The sequence below is a fragment of the Hirundo rustica genome, chromosome 11 (assembly GCF_015227805.2).
Source record: "Hirundo rustica isolate bHirRus1 chromosome 11, bHirRus1.pri.v3, whole genome shotgun sequence".
NCBI classification, from domain to species: Eukaryota; Metazoa; Chordata; class Aves; order Passeriformes; family Hirundinidae; genus Hirundo; species Hirundo rustica.
Genome location: NC_053460.1, coordinates 124,469 through 145,739, shown reverse-complemented (window position 1 = coordinate 145,739; position 21,271 = coordinate 124,469). Strand labels below are relative to the sequence as shown.

Here is a 21,271-nt window from a genome sequence, read left to right as displayed (position 1 = left end):
TGCATTATAAAACTCATCCTAGAGTTAGATTTAAAGTTGTCTTTAATGGTCCCTTAGGTTTTCCCCCACTCCTTGTATCTAATTGCATAGAATCACACTGGAATCACAAATGAAGTTAACATAGAGACAAAGATGGAAAACTGAAGCTTATACCAACACCTGAATGCCTTAACCACAGCCACACGGTTACATACACTCAGTTAAAAAACACCAATCTAAATTCTATTTGTATAGATGCCTCATGCCTGGTGCATGCTGTGCTACACAATTTTCCATTTTAACTTAAGGGTTTGAGAGTCAATGTCACTCTTCCTCCTCTGGTTAGGAATGTTTGCTTCCCATCACCCTCCTGACTTTCTTTGTTGTTTGCTATAATTTGCTGTATTATTGCCATGTGAAAGATTACTGCTAGAAGGGCATCTGAAATTTGCCTTGATTTTCGTTTTAAATTCTTGGTCAAAGAAGGAGAAATTGAATAAAGCTGGCAGAACAGAGCAGGCCATTTACTGCTCTGAAAAGTCTTAAAAGTGTTTGTTTATTTGCATGCCCAGTTTACTTTCTTCCTTGATTTTTTTTCTGTATCATTAGGGATTTAAAACTGTACATCCTTTGGTGCATCTTGGCATTTTGGTGTGCATCTTCCCTTGCCTTGATTGTAAATGTTAAAGCAGGAAAAATTAAGTTCATTTTGCAGGTACTGCTAATAATTGCTCAGTTAACGTGATAGCTGTGGGAAAAGAGAGAAGCGTTGAGTCCACAAAATTTTGTTACTTGGTGCATTCTTTCTAGCTATTTCTTGTTGTTATGCTGTGGATGGTATAACATTGAACTGTCCCTAATGCTTGCTTCGTCTGTTTTGTCCCTTTTGTCTGTTTGGAATCCTGCTGAGTTAGAATGAAAAGGTAAGAGTTAATTTTTCTAGATGATGCATGTTTGCCTTGAATCTGTAGATGTTGGTCCCATGTGAGGCAGAGCCTCTGAATGACACAGTTGTGATTGATGCCACATGCTTAGATCATCTGTACTTGTCTAATGCTTTTTGTGTGCTGGTCTTGTCACTAAACCTCTACATCCATGGCAACCCTGAATCTCAGGGTGTGGCCTTCTTTCAGCCTGCTTTCCTCAAGCTTTCCCTCATTTGAGGAATACTTTACAGATTATTTTGTTCTTGTGCCTGTGCAAGTTGTAGGACCTGGGCCCGCCTTCTTACTGCAAACTGGGCTTTGTGTTTTGTCTGAATCATGGGGCAACTTTGGGTGATTCCCAGAAGGTAGCAGGACAGTTAGTTAACTGCCTGTAAGAGGCTGTAAAGGCTTTCTGTGTTGCAGAGAGCTACCCAGTCCAACTGCAATGCTGATAGTCTTCATGGGTGTAATTTGTACTCCAGAGGATGAGGCGGTGGCTCTCAACCGGTCTCCATGGCTGTAATGTTTCCCTTTGTTCTGCCCTCAGTCCTGATAATACATGCATGTGGAAGGCAAGCAAACATGAATAAGGGTTCCAGGAATGCTCTGCTTGTCTGTTACTGTGTCTGTAAGGAAGATACTGCAGCACCCTTTGGTTTCCTCTTTAAGGCAGATTAGAAAGTTCAGGGTTCATTTTGTTTGTGTGTTTTATGAAATGCATGTTTTCAGAGGAGTTTGTAGTTCTGAAGAGCAAAGATAGGAACAAAAGGAGATGACCAGGAAACTAGGCTAGCTCTCTTCTTGCACTATACCCGAAATGTAGCTTTACTACTTTAGAGATACAATATGGTGCTCTGGTCCCAGCTTAACTGTTTCTAGTTGTGTCTTGGCTAAGCTGTAGGTATTCATACAGCATCAGCTATAGGTGTGGCAGGTTTGAACTTTGTGGAAGAATCCAGGGACTGACTTGCTTCAAATACAGGATTTGTTCTTGGACCTGAGCTTCAAAGCTGGGGTCAGGGAAACAACAATACCCTAACAGGACAACTTTCTTCTTCACAGCTTGTTCCCCAATTAGTTCGTATTCTGAAGAACCTTATCATGTCTGGGTATTCACCAGAGCATGATGTGTCTGGGATCAGTGACCCCTTTTTGCAGGTAAGAACTGATGCAAACAGTGACTGATAGCTTTAATTCTAGGACCGTATTTTGAGCCTTAGGTGTGATGAGGTGGTTCCTGCCACACCTGTGTTGATTTTAATGCTTTTTTGGTCTTCCTTTGAGCTGACTGTGCAAATGCTGTTCATCTGCCCTAGTGAAAGACACCTGCCTTAGTTTAACTAGCAGTTGTAGTGCTTTATCATGTTATGTGACAAAAGAGAGCAGCAGCACATACTGGTTTTGGAAGGCTGTGCCTGGTAGCAAGGGGACTCTGAACAGTTCTTGTTACCTGGACACGCAAAGCAATCACACGTAGACGAGAAATTTCGCAGGGCAGAGAGGTTCCTCCGTGCCAGCTCAAGGCTGAGTCAGGGCGGAGAGAGAGCCTCCTTGTTTATTTCTTACTTCTTATACATTTGTGGGTCTGGCTAAAGATTGGCTTCTGGGGTTAAACACCCCTCAGCCTCAGTGGCTAGACCAACTGTCAGTTACAATTGTTTTCAGGTTAGAAATACGCAAACAAAGGACAGAGAATGAAAAACAAAGGATTTGTTTATGTTACATCTGTGAGAAAAAGGTAGTAACTGCTCATAATATTGTACAGTAACTAAAGATCTGACTCCATTTTATGAAAATTCAAAAGGCTTTAAAAAACTCAGAAAAACCAAAGTAACAAGTTCTGGCTAGGGGGAAGAAAAGAAGCAAAGCAGAAACCTGTTTTTGTTGGTAAAGCTCTTACCTGGGATAAGCATTTTGCTTAAGAGTGGCAATCAGCAGCTTGTTTTGCTATTTTCCCACTATGACCCCATGTCAAACACTGCTGTCCAAGCTTTGCTTTGCTTTGTTTTATCAAATAGGTACGAATCCTGCGGTTACTAAGAATTTTAGGGAGAAATGATGATGATTCTAGTGAAGCAATGAATGATATACTTGCACAGGTAAGGCCTGCAAAGTTAATGATTGGTTTAAACTTTCTCTTGGTTTCATAGTAATTTGGGTTCAGCAGCACTGGTGAGGATACAGCTGTTTGCCATGCTGAGTGAAATTTTGTTGAAAGAGATGCAGGTTCACAAGTGTGATGTTGTTTTGTGAGGGTTGGTTACTTTCACTGCCTGTTCTGCAGAACAGCTCAAAGGGGATCTGCTTTAAATTCGTTGAAGTTATTTTGTTTACTTTCTCCAGGTTGCCACTAATACAGAAACAAGTAAAAATGTGGGAAATGCCATTCTCTATGAAACTGTGCTGACTATTATGGATATAAAATCTGAGAGTGGCCTGAGAGTAAGTTGCTTTTGCTATGGCCTTTGTTTTTTTTCCTAGGATTGTTTTAGAGTAATTTGTGTAGAGGACATGAAGCAAGGTTTTTTCACCATAACACATCTCTTCATCTGACTCTAGATAACTCTGTAGCCTTTGCAGAAAGGGTGCTCATTTTGGGGGAGGGAGGGTGTTCGGGTTTTTTTAAAATAACAAAAAGTAAAAAGCAAAATCTCCTGCAGAGTGCATGTCCTGAGTACAAATGAGAGCCTGTGATGCATCTTTTAGCATATCCTCTGCTTAGGCAGCTTCTAGGGTTCTTTTTGGCTAAGAACCGCAATGCTAGTTTTGACATGTTGCTTTTGAAGTCATCATGAAATGATGAAGATGACCAGCAGCCCTTTTAGATCATTGATCTTCCCTAACTTTTTCTGCAGGTCTTAGCCATTAACATCCTAGGCCGTTTCTTACTAAACAACGACAAAAATATTAGGTAAGTTGTACAAAGTGTGTTTTAACAGCACCCAATTTAAAATGTATGAGAAGCAATTGCACAGAGATGATGCTGAAGTAAAGCTTTCCAGGAGACCATGTTGGGATCAGTGCTCTTGGGGTTAATGTGGCTATTGAGCTTGCTTCTTTCTTGGTGCATTCTTTTCTCGGTGGAAATCTTAACTGTGGCCCTGTCCTTCTTAGTTGATAAGTTGGAATGTATGATCTGTTTCTCAACATGTGATTTCTTAGTCAGGACCACATTTTTTCCTATCTTGCCCCAAGTGGTCTGTGGTGGTATTCAAATCAGAGTTGGCATTGGGGATCTGACAATTTAGGCAAAGGCGGATTTTTCTGATTGTGTGCTGGTGGCAACAAAGGAGTTTAGTTCTGCTCTGGTCACTATTAATCAGGATGTGGAATTGCTGAAAATGCTAGCACTGAATACCATCTCTAAGCAGTTGGATAACAAATCATTATATGCGTTTCAGACTCTAGCCCTGGGAGTTTTTGCTGATGCTAGTTTGAGTGTAAGATCTGCAGAGATGCTTGGGACGGGTGGTTGCTTGTCTGGGCAGCAGTGTTGTTAGGCATGTTACAATTTAGTGTGGTAACTCACCAGTGAAGATAGACCAGGAAGTCCTCTACAGGATTTCTGTTCACTACTGAGTACAAGAGAATCCTATTCTGTTGCAAAATAAGACTAGGTCTGGGGCAAGGGGACAATGTCTGTGCATAGAAATTAAATGGCTACTGTCAGCTACTGATAACCATATGTCCTTATTGCAGATATGTAGCTTTGACGTCATTGTTGAAAACTGTGCAGACAGACCATAATGCAGTACAGCGGCACCGAAGCACCATTGTGGACTGCCTGAAGGATCTGGACGTCTCCATTAAAAGGTAATCATATTATCAGTGAAACAGACTCCAGAGATTGACAATCTGTGGAAAGTGAGCAGAGCATAGGGGAAAATGACAATAATCCTGGGGAACTGTAAGTGAGACTACTGTGAAGGTATAATATGTTTCCATAATTCAAACAAGAAATGAAGATGTACACCCACCTTCTCTGGAAATCTGCTGTTACATTTCATGGGGGAAAAATAAATTCTGTTTGCCTGAATTTTTCCCAAAATGCTGTATCAGTGGGAGATTAGATTTGTGAGCTCTCAGCAAGATGGAAAGCCTCTGTGCCCTGTGATTATGATCAAACCTGCTCTGGTGTGCTCCACATTGGTTTCCTTTCCCAGATGAACAGGTAGTGCCATATTGTCTTGAAGCAGTGTTAAGTCATCCAAATAATGTTTTCTTAGATATGTTTAGGGAATGGTAGAATTCAGACTTAACTTGATTGCTCAATTGTGTACAAACCACATCCTTTTATCATTCTTGGTGTTCATTTTTCATTTAAATAGTGGTGTGTTGCTGCTTCTCTGGGCAATGGGAAAGGTTGCAACCTTACTTGTCACTAGGGAAGCACTTTTTGTGTTGTACTGTGTCTTAATTTCTTCCAGTTTATTCTCATTACTTCAGTTATCAGTTATGTTCCTTTTTCTCATGATAGTAACTTTTCTCCTGTTTCTGTCACTCATGGAAATCTTGAACTGTTCGGTCTCACTTTTGCCCAGCCTGTATGGAAGGCTGCTCCTCTTCTAATTGACTCTTTCACCCTGTTGATTCCTTCTTCTTTATTTTAGAATTCTCCTCCTCCTCATTTTTCTTTCTGTAACTGAGTTACAGAGAAAAGCCTGGGCTCAGTGCACTATACAGCATGCAGTGTTGGGGACAGTAGCATTTTTCCGGTTGCATTCTTAGAATCTCTCTGCTACAGGCCAGAATTTCATTTGAGCACTCATCACATGAATATACCTTTATAATTGTTCAACCTCTTCTTTTCCATCTACTCAAACTGATTAGATACACTATAGATCCTCGTTCTGATAGTCATTCTTCAAACTTATGGCCATCTTTTAATCAGCTCCAGATGTTTTTTAACAGTACTGGTCAGACTAATATGTGTTAAAACAGGAAGAAATTTGTCTTGCTTCTGAAACTTACTTTTAACTGCTATGTAATGGGTATCATGTAATCATTTTTTACAGTTGTAATTTATCCCAAACCACAAATTTCTATCTTAAATACTGAATGAGTCAGGTTGCTATTGCTGTTTGCTGTTAGAGCCAGCATGGGGCTCGGTTGTGGAACAGCAAAGCCTTACCTGGGTTTGTGTAGAAGGCAATGAAAACATTTTATTGGCACCTGCTAGGGAAACACAGGTATGCTACAAACAACTGAGCTTCATGTCTGAGTGCTGTTGGAGGATGAAGCCTTTGAGTGATCCATCCAGCAGAGCACAATGTTGCCATGCTGACACTCGTGCTGCTGACAATGCACTGTCTTCATTGAAGCATATATTGACCGGATATATGTCAGAGTCCCCAGGCTGCAAGCTTGAGGGAAAGAATGATACCTTGTTTTGGTTATCTGAAGCATGGCCTCTGCTCATCATCTGTGTAACTGGCGCAGTTCATCTTTGGTCCATGTAGTGTAATTCAGAATGGGTTTGCCATTTACTTAATGACTTTTTGTCTGCTTGATTTGATTAAACTACATGAATAAAGAGCATTGGACAGAAATGAAACATGTAATATGACTGAAGGTAAGCAATATGCACCAAGATAAATGCCTGGTATGAAGACCACACTGTACTCCTGCACAGGCTGCCATTATTGATATATCTGCTATAAAGTGACTGAAATTTTAAACGATAACACGGAAAACTTGTAACCCAGGTAGGGTCAGGTGTAAGGAGTTGGGGAACTAGATTGGAGAGATGGAAACAGTTCTAATAATGGTGTAGCTCATCAGTTAAACACATATTTATATTATTAAAGGTGCAATTTAGTTTGGTGTTTACCAACCTAATTGTGAATGGCTCTGTTTTTTTTCAATCCCTGGATACTAGCTGGGTAAAAAGCAAAGTAACACATTTACAATTCACCATTCTGTAAAAAACCTTATTACAATAATAACTGGGAAAATGTAGAGAAGTAGTGCTGTCTAGACGTTCTCAGATTCTTGAGAGCAAGTAGCATGTGCCCCAATACCATTTTAAAACTCAGGGTTATTTAGTGACCCTGTTTTTTTTTTTTTAATACAGCTGCTGCAAAGTTGTGCAGAAGTCAATCACACTTGAAGTTAGTAGTCTTTATCCAAAAAATTACAGAGGAACGAGAGACTTGTTCTAGACTCAACTACAAGAAGCTTCAAGTAGAAGGGCCTGAGAGTAGCCTCTGAGCTTCTTAACGTGCACAGAAAGGAATAGCAAGGATCTGGTATGCTAGCAAGTTGTGGTGTCAGCATGTTTGTTGGTGAGGAGGAATGAACAGCACCAGGGTAACTTTGGGTTCTAGAAATCTTACGTAGTTTATCCAACTGGATACAGTAAAGCTTCTCAGGTAATATTTTAAATCTCTACTGTGTTCGAATCTCTAATATATGGAATTGGAAACAGGTCTGTTCTGGGTCCCTGAACCTGATTGTGGCATGCCTTAATTGTTAAAATTGTGCGTCAGAAATGACCAGCATTCAGTTACGCTTGGACAGTCAGACTTGAATCCTGATGAACTCTGGCTGCTAAAAGATATTGCTAGCCTTAAGCTATGTTTAACATATGGATAGATGTTTCCAGAACACCCCATTGCCCCACTCCTCCTTAAGTTTTTGGAGGATGGATGTTTGTCTGCCTATGAACAAAAAAAATACTGCACATTAAATGTGGAGGGCTGTTCTCATAGGATTAGTAAGTATTGAGCTCTTCTAAGTTAAAAGGTAACTGCACTTTTGTAGCTAGATTTGGGCGCTTTTTACTTCCCTCACTAAGTGAAGTTACTTGACTAGTTTTCTGTCTTTTGTCCTAGGCGTGCAATGGAACTGAGTTTCGCTCTTGTTAATGGGAACAATGTCCGTGGAATGATGAAGGAGTTATTGTATTTCCTAGATTCTTGTGAACCAGAGTTCAAGGCAGACTGTGCATCTGGAATATTTCTTGCAGCTGAAAAGTATGGAGTTGTTTTACTTGCTAATAATTTTTGGTGCATCCTCGCAATTGTTGTTGATTCATTTCTTCTCTGTTTGCTGATTTCTGTGTGGCTTGTCAGTTTTAGCCATCCCTCAGTATGGGTGTCCTTCCTCATGAAGCAGTGGGCCAGGAAGTCATTGAAAGGGGAGGTTCTGATGATGGTGGGTTTCTTGCTGGTGACAGTTATCGCTCTAACTCGTTTTCTTAATTTTGTCAGATATGCTCCTTCCAAGCGCTGGCACATAGACACAATTATGAGAGTCTTAACAACGGTAAGTGAAATTGCCTCTCTTGTGTGTGACTACATAAATTTTAATTCTGGAGGAAATTGCTCACCATCAAGTTGGAGATGGTTCTAAAGGCAGACAGATAACAAATGCTGAAATACATAGAGGAATTGTACTTATGATAGTCACATTTACTGAGTTTACATATTTCTGACTGGCTGCCTTGGATCACTGAGTGATTTTCTTAGAACAGTACTATTTCAGAAACACACAAGAGTAACAGTGTGTAACAGTGTTTCTACTGCAATAGTTACATTAGTTTCTAAGGACAACTCTTGTTCTGTCTGATTCCAATGTATAGTCCTTTCAGAGGAGAGTGAATGCAGCCTTAAGTGACTTAGAAAGAGAAAAGGGGTGAAGGAGTTTCTTGGAATTACTCCAAGTTGAATTTATCAAAACTTTTTATTGAAACTATCAACAGCCTTCTATTTCACTTTGGGTTTAATTATTACTCTTTATCTACTTGAATTTATCTCTAAGCATCACAGCTGAGGTGGAACTGGGGTAGTGCTTTGGCAGCCAAGGGAAGAGATCTTGGTAACTTGGGTAGGTAGTGTGTTCTGTCAGGCAAAAGAGTAGGAAGAGATTTGTCAGTATGAGTGTTCAAGTTTGAGAAGTTCATCAAGAAGGAAGTCTGGCCGGGGTGCTCTTTTGTCACCCTGAAACAGAGAGAAGTAGATTTGTCTGAAGTGAAAATTAATTTCCATTGGAAGATTGGCTGTGAGAATTGTTCTCAGATGACTTTATTCAGTAAAGTAATTTCCTTTTCTTGTTGGCTAGATAAACCATTCACAGAGTTGTATTCATTTTTGCACTCTATCCTCTTGCAGCTTCAGGGTATTTTTAGTGTGGATTTTTCTGAGTATAGTTTTATTTGTTGGTAAATGTGTTGTCCTGTACTTCTGCCTCCCTGAGATTGCTCAAAGTCAACCATAAAGTGCTCATGGATGAGAGGGTTGATTTTTATTTCCAGATGCATCAGGTAGTTTTGCAAAGGGTGTCACAGCTGCTGAGTGTTACTTAAGAAGGTCCATAGTGAAACCTAACAATTGTTCTTGCAGGCAGGAAGTTATGTTCGTGATGATGCTGTTCCCAATCTGATCCAGTTAATAACTAATAGTGTGGAGATGCATGCCTACACTGTGCAGAGACTCTACAAAGCCATCCTTGGAGATTACTCCCAGGTAAAACCAAATGCAGCCAGCTTCAGTTTCTTTGTTGTACTGCAGTAACTATGTATGTTCACTAAGCATCTCTGGGAAAGCCAACATGACATTGTCTGGCTCCAAGGGAGAGACTGCTGAGCAGGCATGTCTTCTATAAGTTCATGTTCTTTTTAGTTTCTCCGGTTCTCTCATGGAGTTCTTGATTGAACCAGATATTCCTCTTTCTTCTGCTGTGGAAGGCTAAGCTTGCTTCTGGAAATGCAGATGGTTTAGTTTATCATGCAGGCAGCCATTTATCTCTGAGCCTTCTCTGGTTTTTCTTCCAACAGCAACCCCTGGTACAAGTTGCCTCCTGGTGCATAGGAGAGTATGGAGATCTTCTGGTGTCCGGTCAGTGTGAAGAGGAGGAACCAATACAGGTATAGCTTGGGAAAGAACTGCAACTGGACACATGGCTGAGGCTGGACCCACTTGGTGCTGGCTAGGTGAAGGGAGTGCTTTCAGCAGTTCCCTAGCACTGATGTTGGTGATGTTAATGGACCCTGGACAGCAATCTCCTTCCACTGTGTAAACACTGAGTGTGTGGAGTGCTGCTACAACTGGTAGAGTGGTGTGGTTTCAGTGTTAACTGATTGGGAAAAAATCTGCTAGGGTCTCAGCACTGTATTTCAGTGATAAACCTGCTCTTCAATGTGTGAAACAGGAACTGTGTCTTAAAACTCATACCGTAAGATCTCCACCTGGGTGTGTATCTCTCACACTCTGAATGTAATGATACAGGCTCAGAGTTGCAGAAGAGGTGTGGCATGGCCATTAGGCAAGAGACAGGTTTTTACAGTATGGTCTGGAAGGCTTGCTGTAAGCTCCTCTCTGTCTTAGCCTGACCTTGCTGTATCTTTTCAGGTAACAGAGGATGAAGTTCTTGATATTTTAGAAAGCGTCCTGATATCTAATATGTCTGCATCTGTGACACGAGGCTATGCTCTCACTGCCATCATGAAGCTTTCCACAAGGTTCACCTGCACTGTCAAGTGAGTTCCCATTGGTGGTTTTACTGCACAGGGCTTTGTTGCAAATATACCAGCATCAGTTGTCTTCAGTAGGAGTATTCCTCGAACACATTCTGCTTCCATGATTTACAAGAGTCATGATGTTATTTGTTGGCATTTACGGTCGTCCTTTGCTCACAGGGTGGAAGATGTCTGCTGTGGGTACTCTCTTCTCTAGGGATGCCCTCTGCTGTGTGGGGATTTAATCCATGTCGCTGTTTCTTGAAAACCTTATGGGGAAGAGAAGTCTGTACTTTCAGTACTTCCTGCTTTCCTTTTTTGGATGATGGAAAGAAAAATAGCCTGTTTCCTGTTGGACACTTTTCAGTGTGGGTAGTTGAGCTTTTTTATGCTATACCCTAAGGTGGTGTATTAATCACCTGCTGATGCTTTTGTGAAGGGACAGTTCATATATGAATGTTTACTTGGATACTGCTGTTTTACATGAGTTACATGGACTCCTGTTGAACAGACTAGGTAGCATCTTCAGGATGACACATGCTAACCCCTTGCTTATTGCTGCTAAATCCATGGTGTGTTTGTTTTCCCTTGCCCCCAACAGTCGCATTAAGAAGGTAGTTTCCATCTACGGCAGCAGCATTGATGTGGAGCTACAGCAGAGAGCTGTGGAATATAATGCACTTTTCAAGAAATATGATCACATGAGGTAAGTGTTCATAGAGATTTGGGTTTTGATCATATCTGCTCTGATCTCCTGTAGATGACAGTGTGCTGTGAGAACTTTGGTGATTTTTGTTAGGGTTACAGAGGAACTAGAATCCCTCCCCTTCTAGAGAGTTAGGGAGTGTTTTAAGGACTGTTTTATTGTTCTGTGATCAGGTAATCTCTCTGCCAAAGCATTTGTCTGCTTGAGCCTGAGCTTGTCATGTACTGAGGAGAACCAGGAGACAGAAGGCCTTGTTTGTCTTTTAGCTATCAGCTAGTGTATTTACACTGGCACAGAATGCCAGGGATTGCTTCTGACCGCCTCAAACTGTCATTCAGTCTTGCAGTTCCCCTGCATTGGAGCTCAAGTGAAAAGGCAGGTTGTCTCATATATATTAGTTCTTGATAGGTATTTGGATTGGGAATCCAGAAAGATGGCACAGTTGTAACTATGTCAGCTTTTTTCAGGCAGCACTGCTTGAGAGAATGCCAGTAATGGAGAAAGTCACCACAAATGGCCCTGCTGAGATTGTACAGACCAATGGAGAGACAGAGACAGCCAGTACTGGAAACCAAACCTCCACCCTCTGGATTGCAGCCTGCTAACCAGGTAACAGAAACTGACCTGATAAACTACCACTGCATGTAAGACCATGTTCTAGCTAGTGCCAACATCAGGCTAAGACCATCTCCTTCACCCTCTCTGCTTCATTGTTGTTTCTGACTGGTGATAGTTGTACCATTGCTCTGCTCTGATGGCTCTAGTGTCCAGAACAAGTGTGTGGGGCAGGTCATTGTAGGCTGCTCAGGAGCAGGGTGGGATTATCTCAGTTTGTTATAGTGCTAATAATGCCAAGGTTGTGCGTTCGATCCCCTTATGGGCTATTCACTTTAGAGTTGGACTCAGTGATTCTTGTGGATCCCTTCCAACTCAGAATATTTTGTGATTCCCCAACCTGTCTTAGTGTGCATGCACCCAGTCCTTCCCTGTTCTTCGGTCCCTCAAGCATGGAAACGAGATTTTTGGTGGGGCATGGGATCACAGTGAAACTAAGAACCCCTCTAACTGGCCATTAGCTCTGGTGGTCGTCAGTTTGAGAACAAATAGAATACACTGCATTTGCAAGGGAAAGTAGCAGAATGATGAATATATGTAAGTATTACATCCACTTTCTCATTAGGCAAATGATTTATTGGACTTGTTGGGGGAAAGTGATATAATACCTGTAATTCCCACTGCACCTACAAGCAAGCCAGCCTATGCTGGTGGGGAGCTGCTTGACCTCCTGGGAGACCTCAACCTAACAGGTGAGCAAGCTGCATTTCTTAGAAGTCTACATTCTCATCCCTGGGATGGGATGAGGGTGGGCTACTTCTTCATTGTCTTTTGAGTCCTAATGTTTACACTTACTATTACCAAGATCCATATTAGCGTACCGATGGGAGTCAGGGAATGAAGTCACAGGTTGATTTTGCATGATTAGCTGATGAAACTTGAGCGTTTTCACACCTGAGTCGGGGAATTCTGTGAGCCTTTCCAGAGAGGACTGAGATGTGAGGAATTAATTTCATTTGAATGCTTGCTAGTGCCAGAGGAGCCAGTTCTTCAAAGGAAAGAAGGGGACAATGATAACACAGGTGATTTATAGAGCTTCATGTAAAGAAATACAATATGCAGCAGTCAGTCTTCGGCAAAGGAGTAATTACTCTTCATTTCCTGACAATAAAGTATTAATCCTTCGACATTTCTTGTAGATTCTCCAGTATCTGCCCCTGCACCCCAGATAGCACAGCCTCCATTCCTCCTCGATGGACTTACAACTCAGCCTCTCTTCAATGATATTGCTGCAGGTTAGGGACATGTAAATCTTTTGCCTAAAGTGCCCCAACACGCAACTAGAAAAGAAAACAAAGAATACTGGGTGGGGGGAAGGGGGAAGCCAATTTGAAAATGTGGTGTAGATACTGGAGCACAAGGTGGGGAGTGTGTTTAATTTTCAGAAGAGTGTGGGGTAAAGTAAATGCATACTGTGATGTTGAGAATGATCTCCAGATTATGTAGGTCTGCTGCTTTTTTGTTTCCTACAGGAATCCCCCCCATTACTGCATACAACAAGAATGGGCTGAAGATAGACTTCACCTTTGAGAGGTCGAACACCAACCCTAGTGTCACCGTAATCACAATACAGGCTTCCAACAGCACAGAACTGGATATGACAGATTTTGTTTTCCAAGCTGCAGTACCAAAGGTAGAGCCACTTAGTGCAGCTACAGTGAGAAGTTGAGGGCCAGTTGCAAACACTTTCTGATTGGTGCTTTCATGTAGATAGAAACTTGCAAAGTAAACAAGGCTGAGAACTGTTCCAAGTTTCTCTTAGTGCCCAGTTAAGTAATCTCTTTCCAGTCTGAAGGTATGTGTTGTAAATGCAATAGAACACAGATTCCAATGAAATTGGACCACTTCTGCTTGGATAAAATAGTGTTTTGAAATCACCACTTTCTAGAACAATGGCTAAACCTCGGGCAAAAAAAAAAAGAAAATTGTGTCAAAACGCGTATTTTGGAGACATTAATCATACCCTTTATTTTTAATTTCTAAGGAATATACTATGTTCTTTGGAGCTATGAGTACATGAAAGAAAAAATCTTTTGAAGCTATTAGTTGCTTATAAAAATTTAAATGAGTCACAATATGGTGATTAATGGCAGTCCTCATTTAAAGAAGTGAATTGTTTCCCCTTGCACTCAGCTGCAGCACAAAATGTGAGAAACAGATATTGCCCAGTTTATAGCAGAGCAGACTATTGAAGCAGCATGTAACTGGAATGCTCTCCAAATCTGGGAAAGTACATTCACTTCTAGGAACTTTATTCCTCTAACTTGGATTCAGGTAGGTTTTACACCTACCATAGGAAGGAATCAGGGAAAGAACAGGCCTCCTGAACGTACAGGTATGCTGACCGTTCCTCTGAGTGCAAGACATGGAAGAAAGCATTGCCGCTCATCTTGCTACACTGCAGTAAGCCCTCATCTCCTATTATTTGTGTTACCTGGATCCTACTTGCATAGAAAGCAGGGTGGGCCAGTGCATGTGTTGTTCTTAGGGAGCAACAAGATAGGGAATTCAAGAACTGATTATTCAGGACCAGAAACCAAACTTTTCATTTTCCTTGCTTTCTTTCAGTGCAAACAAGTCGCTTCTTACTCGACTATGCATCAAATTGTTTTCTTTTTGTCCTATTTTCAGACATTTCAGCTGCAGCTTCTGTCTCCCAGCAGCAGTGTCATCCCTGCATTTAACTCTGGGACCATCACACAGGTCATTAAAGTCCTGAATCCACAGAAGGTGAGTGATTCCAAGAAGAATTGTTGAAGATATTGTCTTGTAATCATTCATTTAGTGGCAGTCAGGGATGCATCTCTGATGAGAGGTAGGGAGTGATGGTAGTGAATTATATGTTTTTTCATGGCAGTCACTTTGGTTAGAGTTAGGAAAAAAGTTATGAAAAAACACAGGAGGTTCTGGACATGGGTTTGGTCTTCTATTTGGTTACACTGTTTAAACAGGGTAACAGCTTTGCTACCTTGAATACATTCACGTCTTGCATTGCAGTGGTTATTAAATTTTCAAATCGCCAGAGGAGCTTCACCTAGTATTTCTGTGGGTTGTAAAAGTGATGTTTGGAAGGCAAGCATCTTGACACATAAAGATACTCAATATTTGTTCTTGCTATCTGCAGCATTGTTAGAATATTTTTACACAAAAAAGTAGCTTGATCCATATTCTTAAAATTGTCTGTCAAGTGGTCTCATTTGTTTTTAATGTGATGAGTTGATGGAAGGAATATTTAGATGTTATGTTATTGTAATTCCATTTGTTTTGCAGCCTTCAGACAGGCTTCAAGACTGGGATACAGCAGACTTGAGGGGAGGGAGGGAGGGATGTGGCCCACGTTTCCTCCTTAAGAGGGTTTGCAAGTGCTCAGACGGCATTAGAAAGAAAAATAAAATTGAGATCACATTTCTTTCTTTGAGACAGCCTTACAATCTTAAATGACTCTAGGAACTTAAAATATCTGAAGCTTTTCATGGGTTAAAACTTATGTACTGCTCTAGATATAAAGTTTTTCTGCCAGATTGATGTGCAAGGGAGAAAAAAAATTCACAAATTTCAGCCCAAGTATCACTGAATGGCAGTCTTCTAGTGCATAGTTTTTGTGGTTTCCATGCATCTCCCTTTACTTCCATGTAGTCTGCTCACCTCTGCCTATATTAAGCCACAAGACTAATTATTCTGTGTCTTATATACATCTGACACCAGTTCCTCTGTGGTGCTGTAGAGCACCTTTCAGAGATGACCTTGAAAGTTGTTTTCTGAACTTTGGAGGATATAGATGTTTTCATAAATTGAGGAAATTCAGGACCCACAGGGTGAAACACACCTAGTGTAGTGGTATGCTTTCTTGCAGGAATGCCACAACTCCTACGAACACTTCATATTACAGAGATGCAAAATAGAGCCATTATGCTGGATTGAAACTAATGGCTAGTTTTCCAAAACACCAAATAAACCAAAAAGTGACAGTGAGGATGTTATCTATTAGTGATACAGCATAACTTCTTCATTCTGAGCCTGGTTGAAGCAGTCATTGTCTTCCTTTCTTCCCTCTGCTATCCCTTTTGTGTATTTGCCTGTAGGTATGGAGAAAAGAAACAGAAATGGTCAGCTTTTGGCTTTTCATTTTTGGATTTTTTGAGAGGAGAATAGGGAACGTGACTGGAGCATGCTGTACTCTGGCTGTTTTTAAGGGCTATTTAGTATCTGGGTGACAGCCAAATGACAGTGTGAAGCAACTTCTGAGCTATTCCATAATTTCATTACAGCAGAAGGGAATGTTCTTGGAGATTCTGTTTCCAGCCTTTCATAGGCTATTTTCTTCACAGTGCTGCTGAGCTGTGCAGTACTTGAAATTTCTAGACTGCTGCATTGAATGGACTCCCCATCTCTCCCTGCAAGCCCAGGTGCAGTGCAGCAGAGTACAAATCTGCCACCTGCTTTCTTCTGTTGTTAACTGGAATTTGAAAGTGGTTAATTTTGTATTTAAGGACTTCAGTGCTTGCAAGAGCAGGGCCAGTGCAGACACAGATGTGGGTAGAAGCTGTGCTGTAACTTTTCTAGGAGCTTGTACCTGATCTGAGAACTACAGTGACCAATCGATGTCCTACCAGAGTGAGCATTTATCTGATGTGTCATAGCTCACCCTGGACATACTCCCAGCAGGCTCTTGTGGTTGGGAAAAGTCTGTGTTGAGTGTTTATGGGGTGGGAAGGGGAACTGGATGAGATGCGAGTCTCTGACCTTTAATGAAGACCTGAATTTGTTTTGTTTGTGTTTGTTTTATTCCCCCTTTTCTCTTGTAGCAACAACTGCGTATGCGGATCAAGTTGACATATAATCACAAGGGCTCAGCAATGCAGGATCTAGCAGAAGTCAACAACTTCCCCCCTCAGTCTTGGCAATGAGGCTCTGGCACCATTCTTACTCTCATCCCACCCAATCAAAAGAACTCTGGGAAGATGGTTGTGATCCTTGGCAATCCCCGAAACTGCACCATGGGCTTGGGGAACAAATGAGACCTGCTGATGAGGAGGAATTTTCCTGAAGTGATTGCTGACTTTGAAGCATATCTGTTAAGACTAATCTCCTCTCCTCTGCTGATGAGGCTGGCGGCTTGTGGAGGCTACTGTGCACTCCCTCACACATGCATTCACAGCCAGAAGCAACATTCCCTTCCTCCCCTTCCCCACCCTCCTTCCCCCTCAAAAAGGAACACATCCTGGTTGGAAGAGAAGTCTGGAATTTCTAGCAGGGAAACTTTCTTCTCTCTGCAGCAAGTGAGCAGTTGCTCCTTCTTTCTGCTGTCTTTTTTTTCCCTGGGGTGGGTAAGGCGTCATTCATTTCTAGCTGGATTCTTTCAGGCATTTTCATCTGGGACTCAGATGGGGTCTTGGGGAATGTCAGGCTGCCCTGCCTCTTTCTTCTTGTATCCCCTGGATCTTAAGGGGCTGGAGGCTTCTTATGACCTACTCAGTGCATTATTGTATACACCCACTTCTTAGTTATGTGCTGCATACTAAGAGTAAGTGAGGCCTTTGGAGTTCATCTGCAAACCTGGGAAACAGTGCAGGAGAAGTGGTGCTGGTAAGAGCTGGTAAAATTGCTTTGGTGCTGTACTTGGAAATGAAGCCCTTCCCTCTGAATTTTCTTTCCTTCCATCAGTAGCCACAGCCATGCAGATTCAGTCTTCTGTAGCTTCCCCAGAAAGTGAAGTGAGTTATGAGAGATGTAGAGATAAAAGGAGCAGCTGGTTTTCTACCACATACGGTTTCAAAGTCTTTCAACTTGTTAGTTGTGGTTTATGGGTAGAAAAGACACATTCAATTTTGTAGATCAGTTCTTGGGCAAGGGCTTTGCTCCTGGTGGGAGACTCGTTGGAGACTATGCTGCAAAGTTGCTCTTCCTGATTGTTCCAGAACTTCCCCCCAGTTTTATTTCCAGAGCCTATTGTAGACCCCCTGGGTTCCATTTGAGTTACTTCTGACTGGGATATTTGTGTTGTATCTGTAATATTGGCACTGAAATAAAGACCATGCAGTTTAAAGAGACCTTTTCCCATTTTTTTACTTAGTTGATCCTTGCTCCCCTTTCAGAATTACGTGCCAGTTCAGGTTCAGACTGAACATAACTAAACTGTTCTGAACAGAAGCCAGTCATTTGAGTATTTGGATCCAAAGATGCAAGGTCTGGTTGGTACCCCTCTGAGCTCACAGAAAGCTGTGTTCGGGGATGTCCCTGCAGAAACTCCTGGGAGGTGGTGCAGTTCCGGGTGGTGTCTTGGAGGTGATGTGTAAGACAGATAAAAGCACAGTGTGACAAACTTCAGATGTTCAGTGGTCTTTAGGGTATGTCTTAGATCTTCATTTGTGAGTGTGCTGTTAAGCTGAAGGGTGGACATTTCTGCTTCAGTTTTGTTCTAGGACTTTCTAGATCATTGAGTGCTCTGAGGGCAAGCTTAGACATAGCTTGTGTCCACAGAAGTGCTAACACTAGACTCCAGAACTTGCCAAAAATATTGCAAGAGTGATCCACAGTGTACTTAGGGAAAACTGAAGGCCTGTTCTGCCCTTGAACTGGGAGCAGGAGGCCACTAGGGTTGTTCGGTCCGGTCTGGTCTTAACTGCATTAAACAATATAATGTAGGACTGTCACTGATTTAAGTGCTGGTCCATTTGTAGTGGAGTAAATTTATCTTCTCTTGAAGGGTATTTTTGCTGCCTTACCGGTTGAACTGGTTTGGGCCTTTGGATTAGCAAAGAGCTTTTTTTCTCCTGGAACTGGCATCAGTGTAGCGTTATAAAATTTAGGAAAACAACGTATGATTTCTTCAAAATTACCTTTGGGTTGTGGTAGGGTCATGCCTTGCCTATCAGCGGTGAGATATATCCTGTGCTTAGCTAGAAGAATTGCAAAACAGGCAGTTTTTCAGGAAATGGCTGAATCAGGGTCCATTTCTGGTGCTGAGCATTTAGCTTAATTGTTTTCACTGCATTTGTGGCTATTTATTACCCATTAGCTCAAACTCACGGTTTAGGACTGGGCATGTTAAATCCATACCACAGTGAGCTCTGAGGGCATCCCAGATAAAAAGCTAACGGGAAATGTTCACCTTAGTTCCTGAACTCCTCATAAGCTCTCCCATTCTCTTCACAGAGTTGTACATGGTCACTCGTACTGAAAGCCAGCATGCCTCGCTCTCCCTTTGGTTTTGCTGGGAAAGAGCACTGGTACAGGAAATTAGATGGGAAGGAAGAAGAAAATGGTCTCTCGCCTGGCCAGTTTGTTGCAGCACAGTTGGGAACAGTGTATGTTGTCCCTCTTGTCATGCTTATTTTCTGTCCCCTAGAGCAGCTGGGGGTTGCTGTCTGTCTCTGGTAAGCTTGCAGGGTGAATTCTTTGTGTTCTTGGCTCCTACAGCCACCCTTGCACTGTGTCTGTGGGAAAATGGGCATTTTATCATGTACTTGAGTCGAGCTGGAGGATGCGTGTACCCAAAATACGTTTTGCAGAAAGCCATCTCTTGACTGTGAAGTACTCTTTTTATCAGCCAAACATTCCAGTTGTGATTGGAGCTCTCCCCTCCTCACTAAGGGATGGATGCTGACATTACACAAGAAGGAAGGCCAGGCTTCACACCTTCCCCATCTGCAATATCAGATAATGCTGCTTGCTCCTTGGCCCCCATGTGCATTTCAAGCTCTGTGCTGCTGCTGTGGTTTTCCTCTGGAGCATACTTGCATGTCTGAGGCACTCCAAGCATATGCTGAGTCCTCTTCCTGCCAGTGGAATGCAACAATTCTTACAGGTCTGGTCAACGTTTTCCTTGCTTCAGTGTAAGGGGGATATAAAGGCAGCAAGATACGGACTTCATGGCTAATCTTACTAGTATCTGCATGGAAAGCTTTGGAAGTGGGAGACACTGGATGTCTGTTTTTCCAAGTGAATGTATTTTGAGTCAAAAAATGACAGAAACAATACTGGCCATAATGGGCCTGAAGGGGGAGGAGACATGAAAAGGTCCTAAAAGTTGACTTTGTCCAGGTCTTGATGGCACAAAATATGGCCTTGAACAACTTACTGAAGCAATAGCAGTGAGGGGACTGTCTTTACAGTACCTTGGATCTATAACTCAGAAGATGCTGAAGCAGCTGGGAAAGATACCAGTGCCTTCCCTAAGGCTGGTACTAGCTGTGAGCCGTGGCAGCAGTGACGATGCTGGTGCACTTTCATGTGTTCATTTTCTACTTGGAGGCTGTGAGGGAAGGAGCTGCTGGACTGCTTCCCTTTTAACTTTCACTATATTCCTTTTTCTTTTGTGATGTTGTAATTTAAATTTTAGAGAGCCCCATCCCACCTCTTTGACAGTATAGAGAGAAAAAAAAAAAAAAAGACAAACAAAAACTACTAGAATACAATCCCACTGAATTTAAAGTGGAAAACATGCCATTTGAGGCAGAGTACCTGTTGGCACTCAAAATTATGGAGACCTATTTTTGAGATGTGAAAAATTTAAGTAAATGCTGAGTCGTAGGTGAGTGAGGAGCTTAACAGATGTAAACATTTACATGGGATGCATTAGACTTTTGCTGTGTGTATTGTCTTTTGGTTGAAACAAATTATGAAGTGACTAATAAAATGAGTCAATATTCAGTGATTTAAAACTGCCTTGTTGCTTTCTGCAAATACAGTGGGATAGAATGTTTTGCTTCTTAATGTTTTGAAAAAACTTTACAGGAATTTTTGGAGCCTAAGATGAGTGGACAGTTGCAAAATACTTGGAGCAGTTCCTGTGGAATACCATTCTGAGAGAGAGCTGTGTTAGTTACGAGCAGCAATGCTTGTCCAGGTGCTAGAAAGGTGTGGTGGGATCTGAACACAGGGAATGTGTTTGGAGCCTGCTCTGGGAGCTCGTAAAAGACCCCATTCATTCTTCATGTGCCTCTTCGACAAGGATTGTTGTCATATCTCTGTCCCTGCCTGTGCCTGCTTTGTGTTTTCTAGTCACAGTAACATTTCAACTAAATGACCTTTCATGTCTTTTCAAACATGTAATTTCCCTGTGGGGAAGGTGGGGGGTTTTTTTTAATGTGCTTGATCCTGTTAGGGCAGAAGCAGTAGCTGCCCTAAAACACTCAAAGTCTTGCAAACTGTCATGATGATGTTGGTAGATAATTATGTCACTAGTAGTTAATGACATCATTAGTAGAGTCACTAGTTAACACTGGCAGAGCTTACGTGATGGACGCGCAGGGCAGAAGGAGAATGGTGTTCAGCTCCTCCAGCTGCGGGACGCTGATGGTGACAGACCCTGGAGCTCTATGAAGGGCGAGCGATGACAGGTGCGTTTGCAGCGTCCACGTGAGCTTTGCCTTTTCCCCGCCCGGCTGGCGAGCGGCTCGCCCTCGGCACCTCTCGCTGGTGGAAGTACACAGACACGGAGCTCGGGGGCCCCGACCCGGAGCGACTCCGGGGGGAAGCAGCGGGGACTGCCGGTCCCACCGCCCCCCGGGGCGGGGCCTGGGCCGGACGGCCCGAGAGCTTCCGGGGTGGGTCCGTGGAGGGCCCAGGGCGGCGGTCCGGCCGGCG

The 21,271-nt window shown here is 42.3% G+C and overlaps 1 protein-coding gene and 1 non-coding gene across 2 annotated transcripts in view; both read left to right on the top strand.

The window, feature by feature from the left end:
- Positions 1–17,733, top strand: part of AP1G1 (adaptor related protein complex 1 subunit gamma 1) — a 34,690-nt gene extending 16,957 nt beyond the window's left edge. The window contains 18 exon segments of the mRNA XM_058422148.1: positions 1,968–2,063; positions 2,924–3,004; positions 3,249–3,347; positions 3,761–3,816; positions 4,605–4,718; positions 7,739–7,879; positions 8,117–8,171; positions 9,248–9,370; positions 9,682–9,771; positions 10,256–10,383; positions 10,964–11,072; positions 11,536–11,631; positions 11,633–11,677; positions 12,249–12,375; positions 12,823–12,918; positions 13,156–13,316; positions 14,315–14,413; positions 16,489–17,733. Of these exon segments, the coding sequence (XP_058278131.1) occupies positions 1,968–2,063; positions 2,924–3,004; positions 3,249–3,347; positions 3,761–3,816; positions 4,605–4,718; positions 7,739–7,879; positions 8,117–8,171; positions 9,248–9,370; positions 9,682–9,771; positions 10,256–10,383; positions 10,964–11,072; positions 11,536–11,631; positions 11,633–11,677; positions 12,249–12,375; positions 12,823–12,918; positions 13,156–13,316; positions 14,315–14,413; positions 16,489–16,590 (1,818 nt within the window). The 3' untranslated portion in view covers positions 16,591–17,733.
- LOC120758033 (small nucleolar RNA SNORD71) lies at positions 6,126–6,213 on the top strand. The gene has a single exon (XR_005702754.1). It is a non-coding gene; the product is annotated as a small nucleolar RNA SNORD71 (small nucleolar RNA).
- Positions 17,734–21,271: the final 3,538 nt, after the last annotated feature.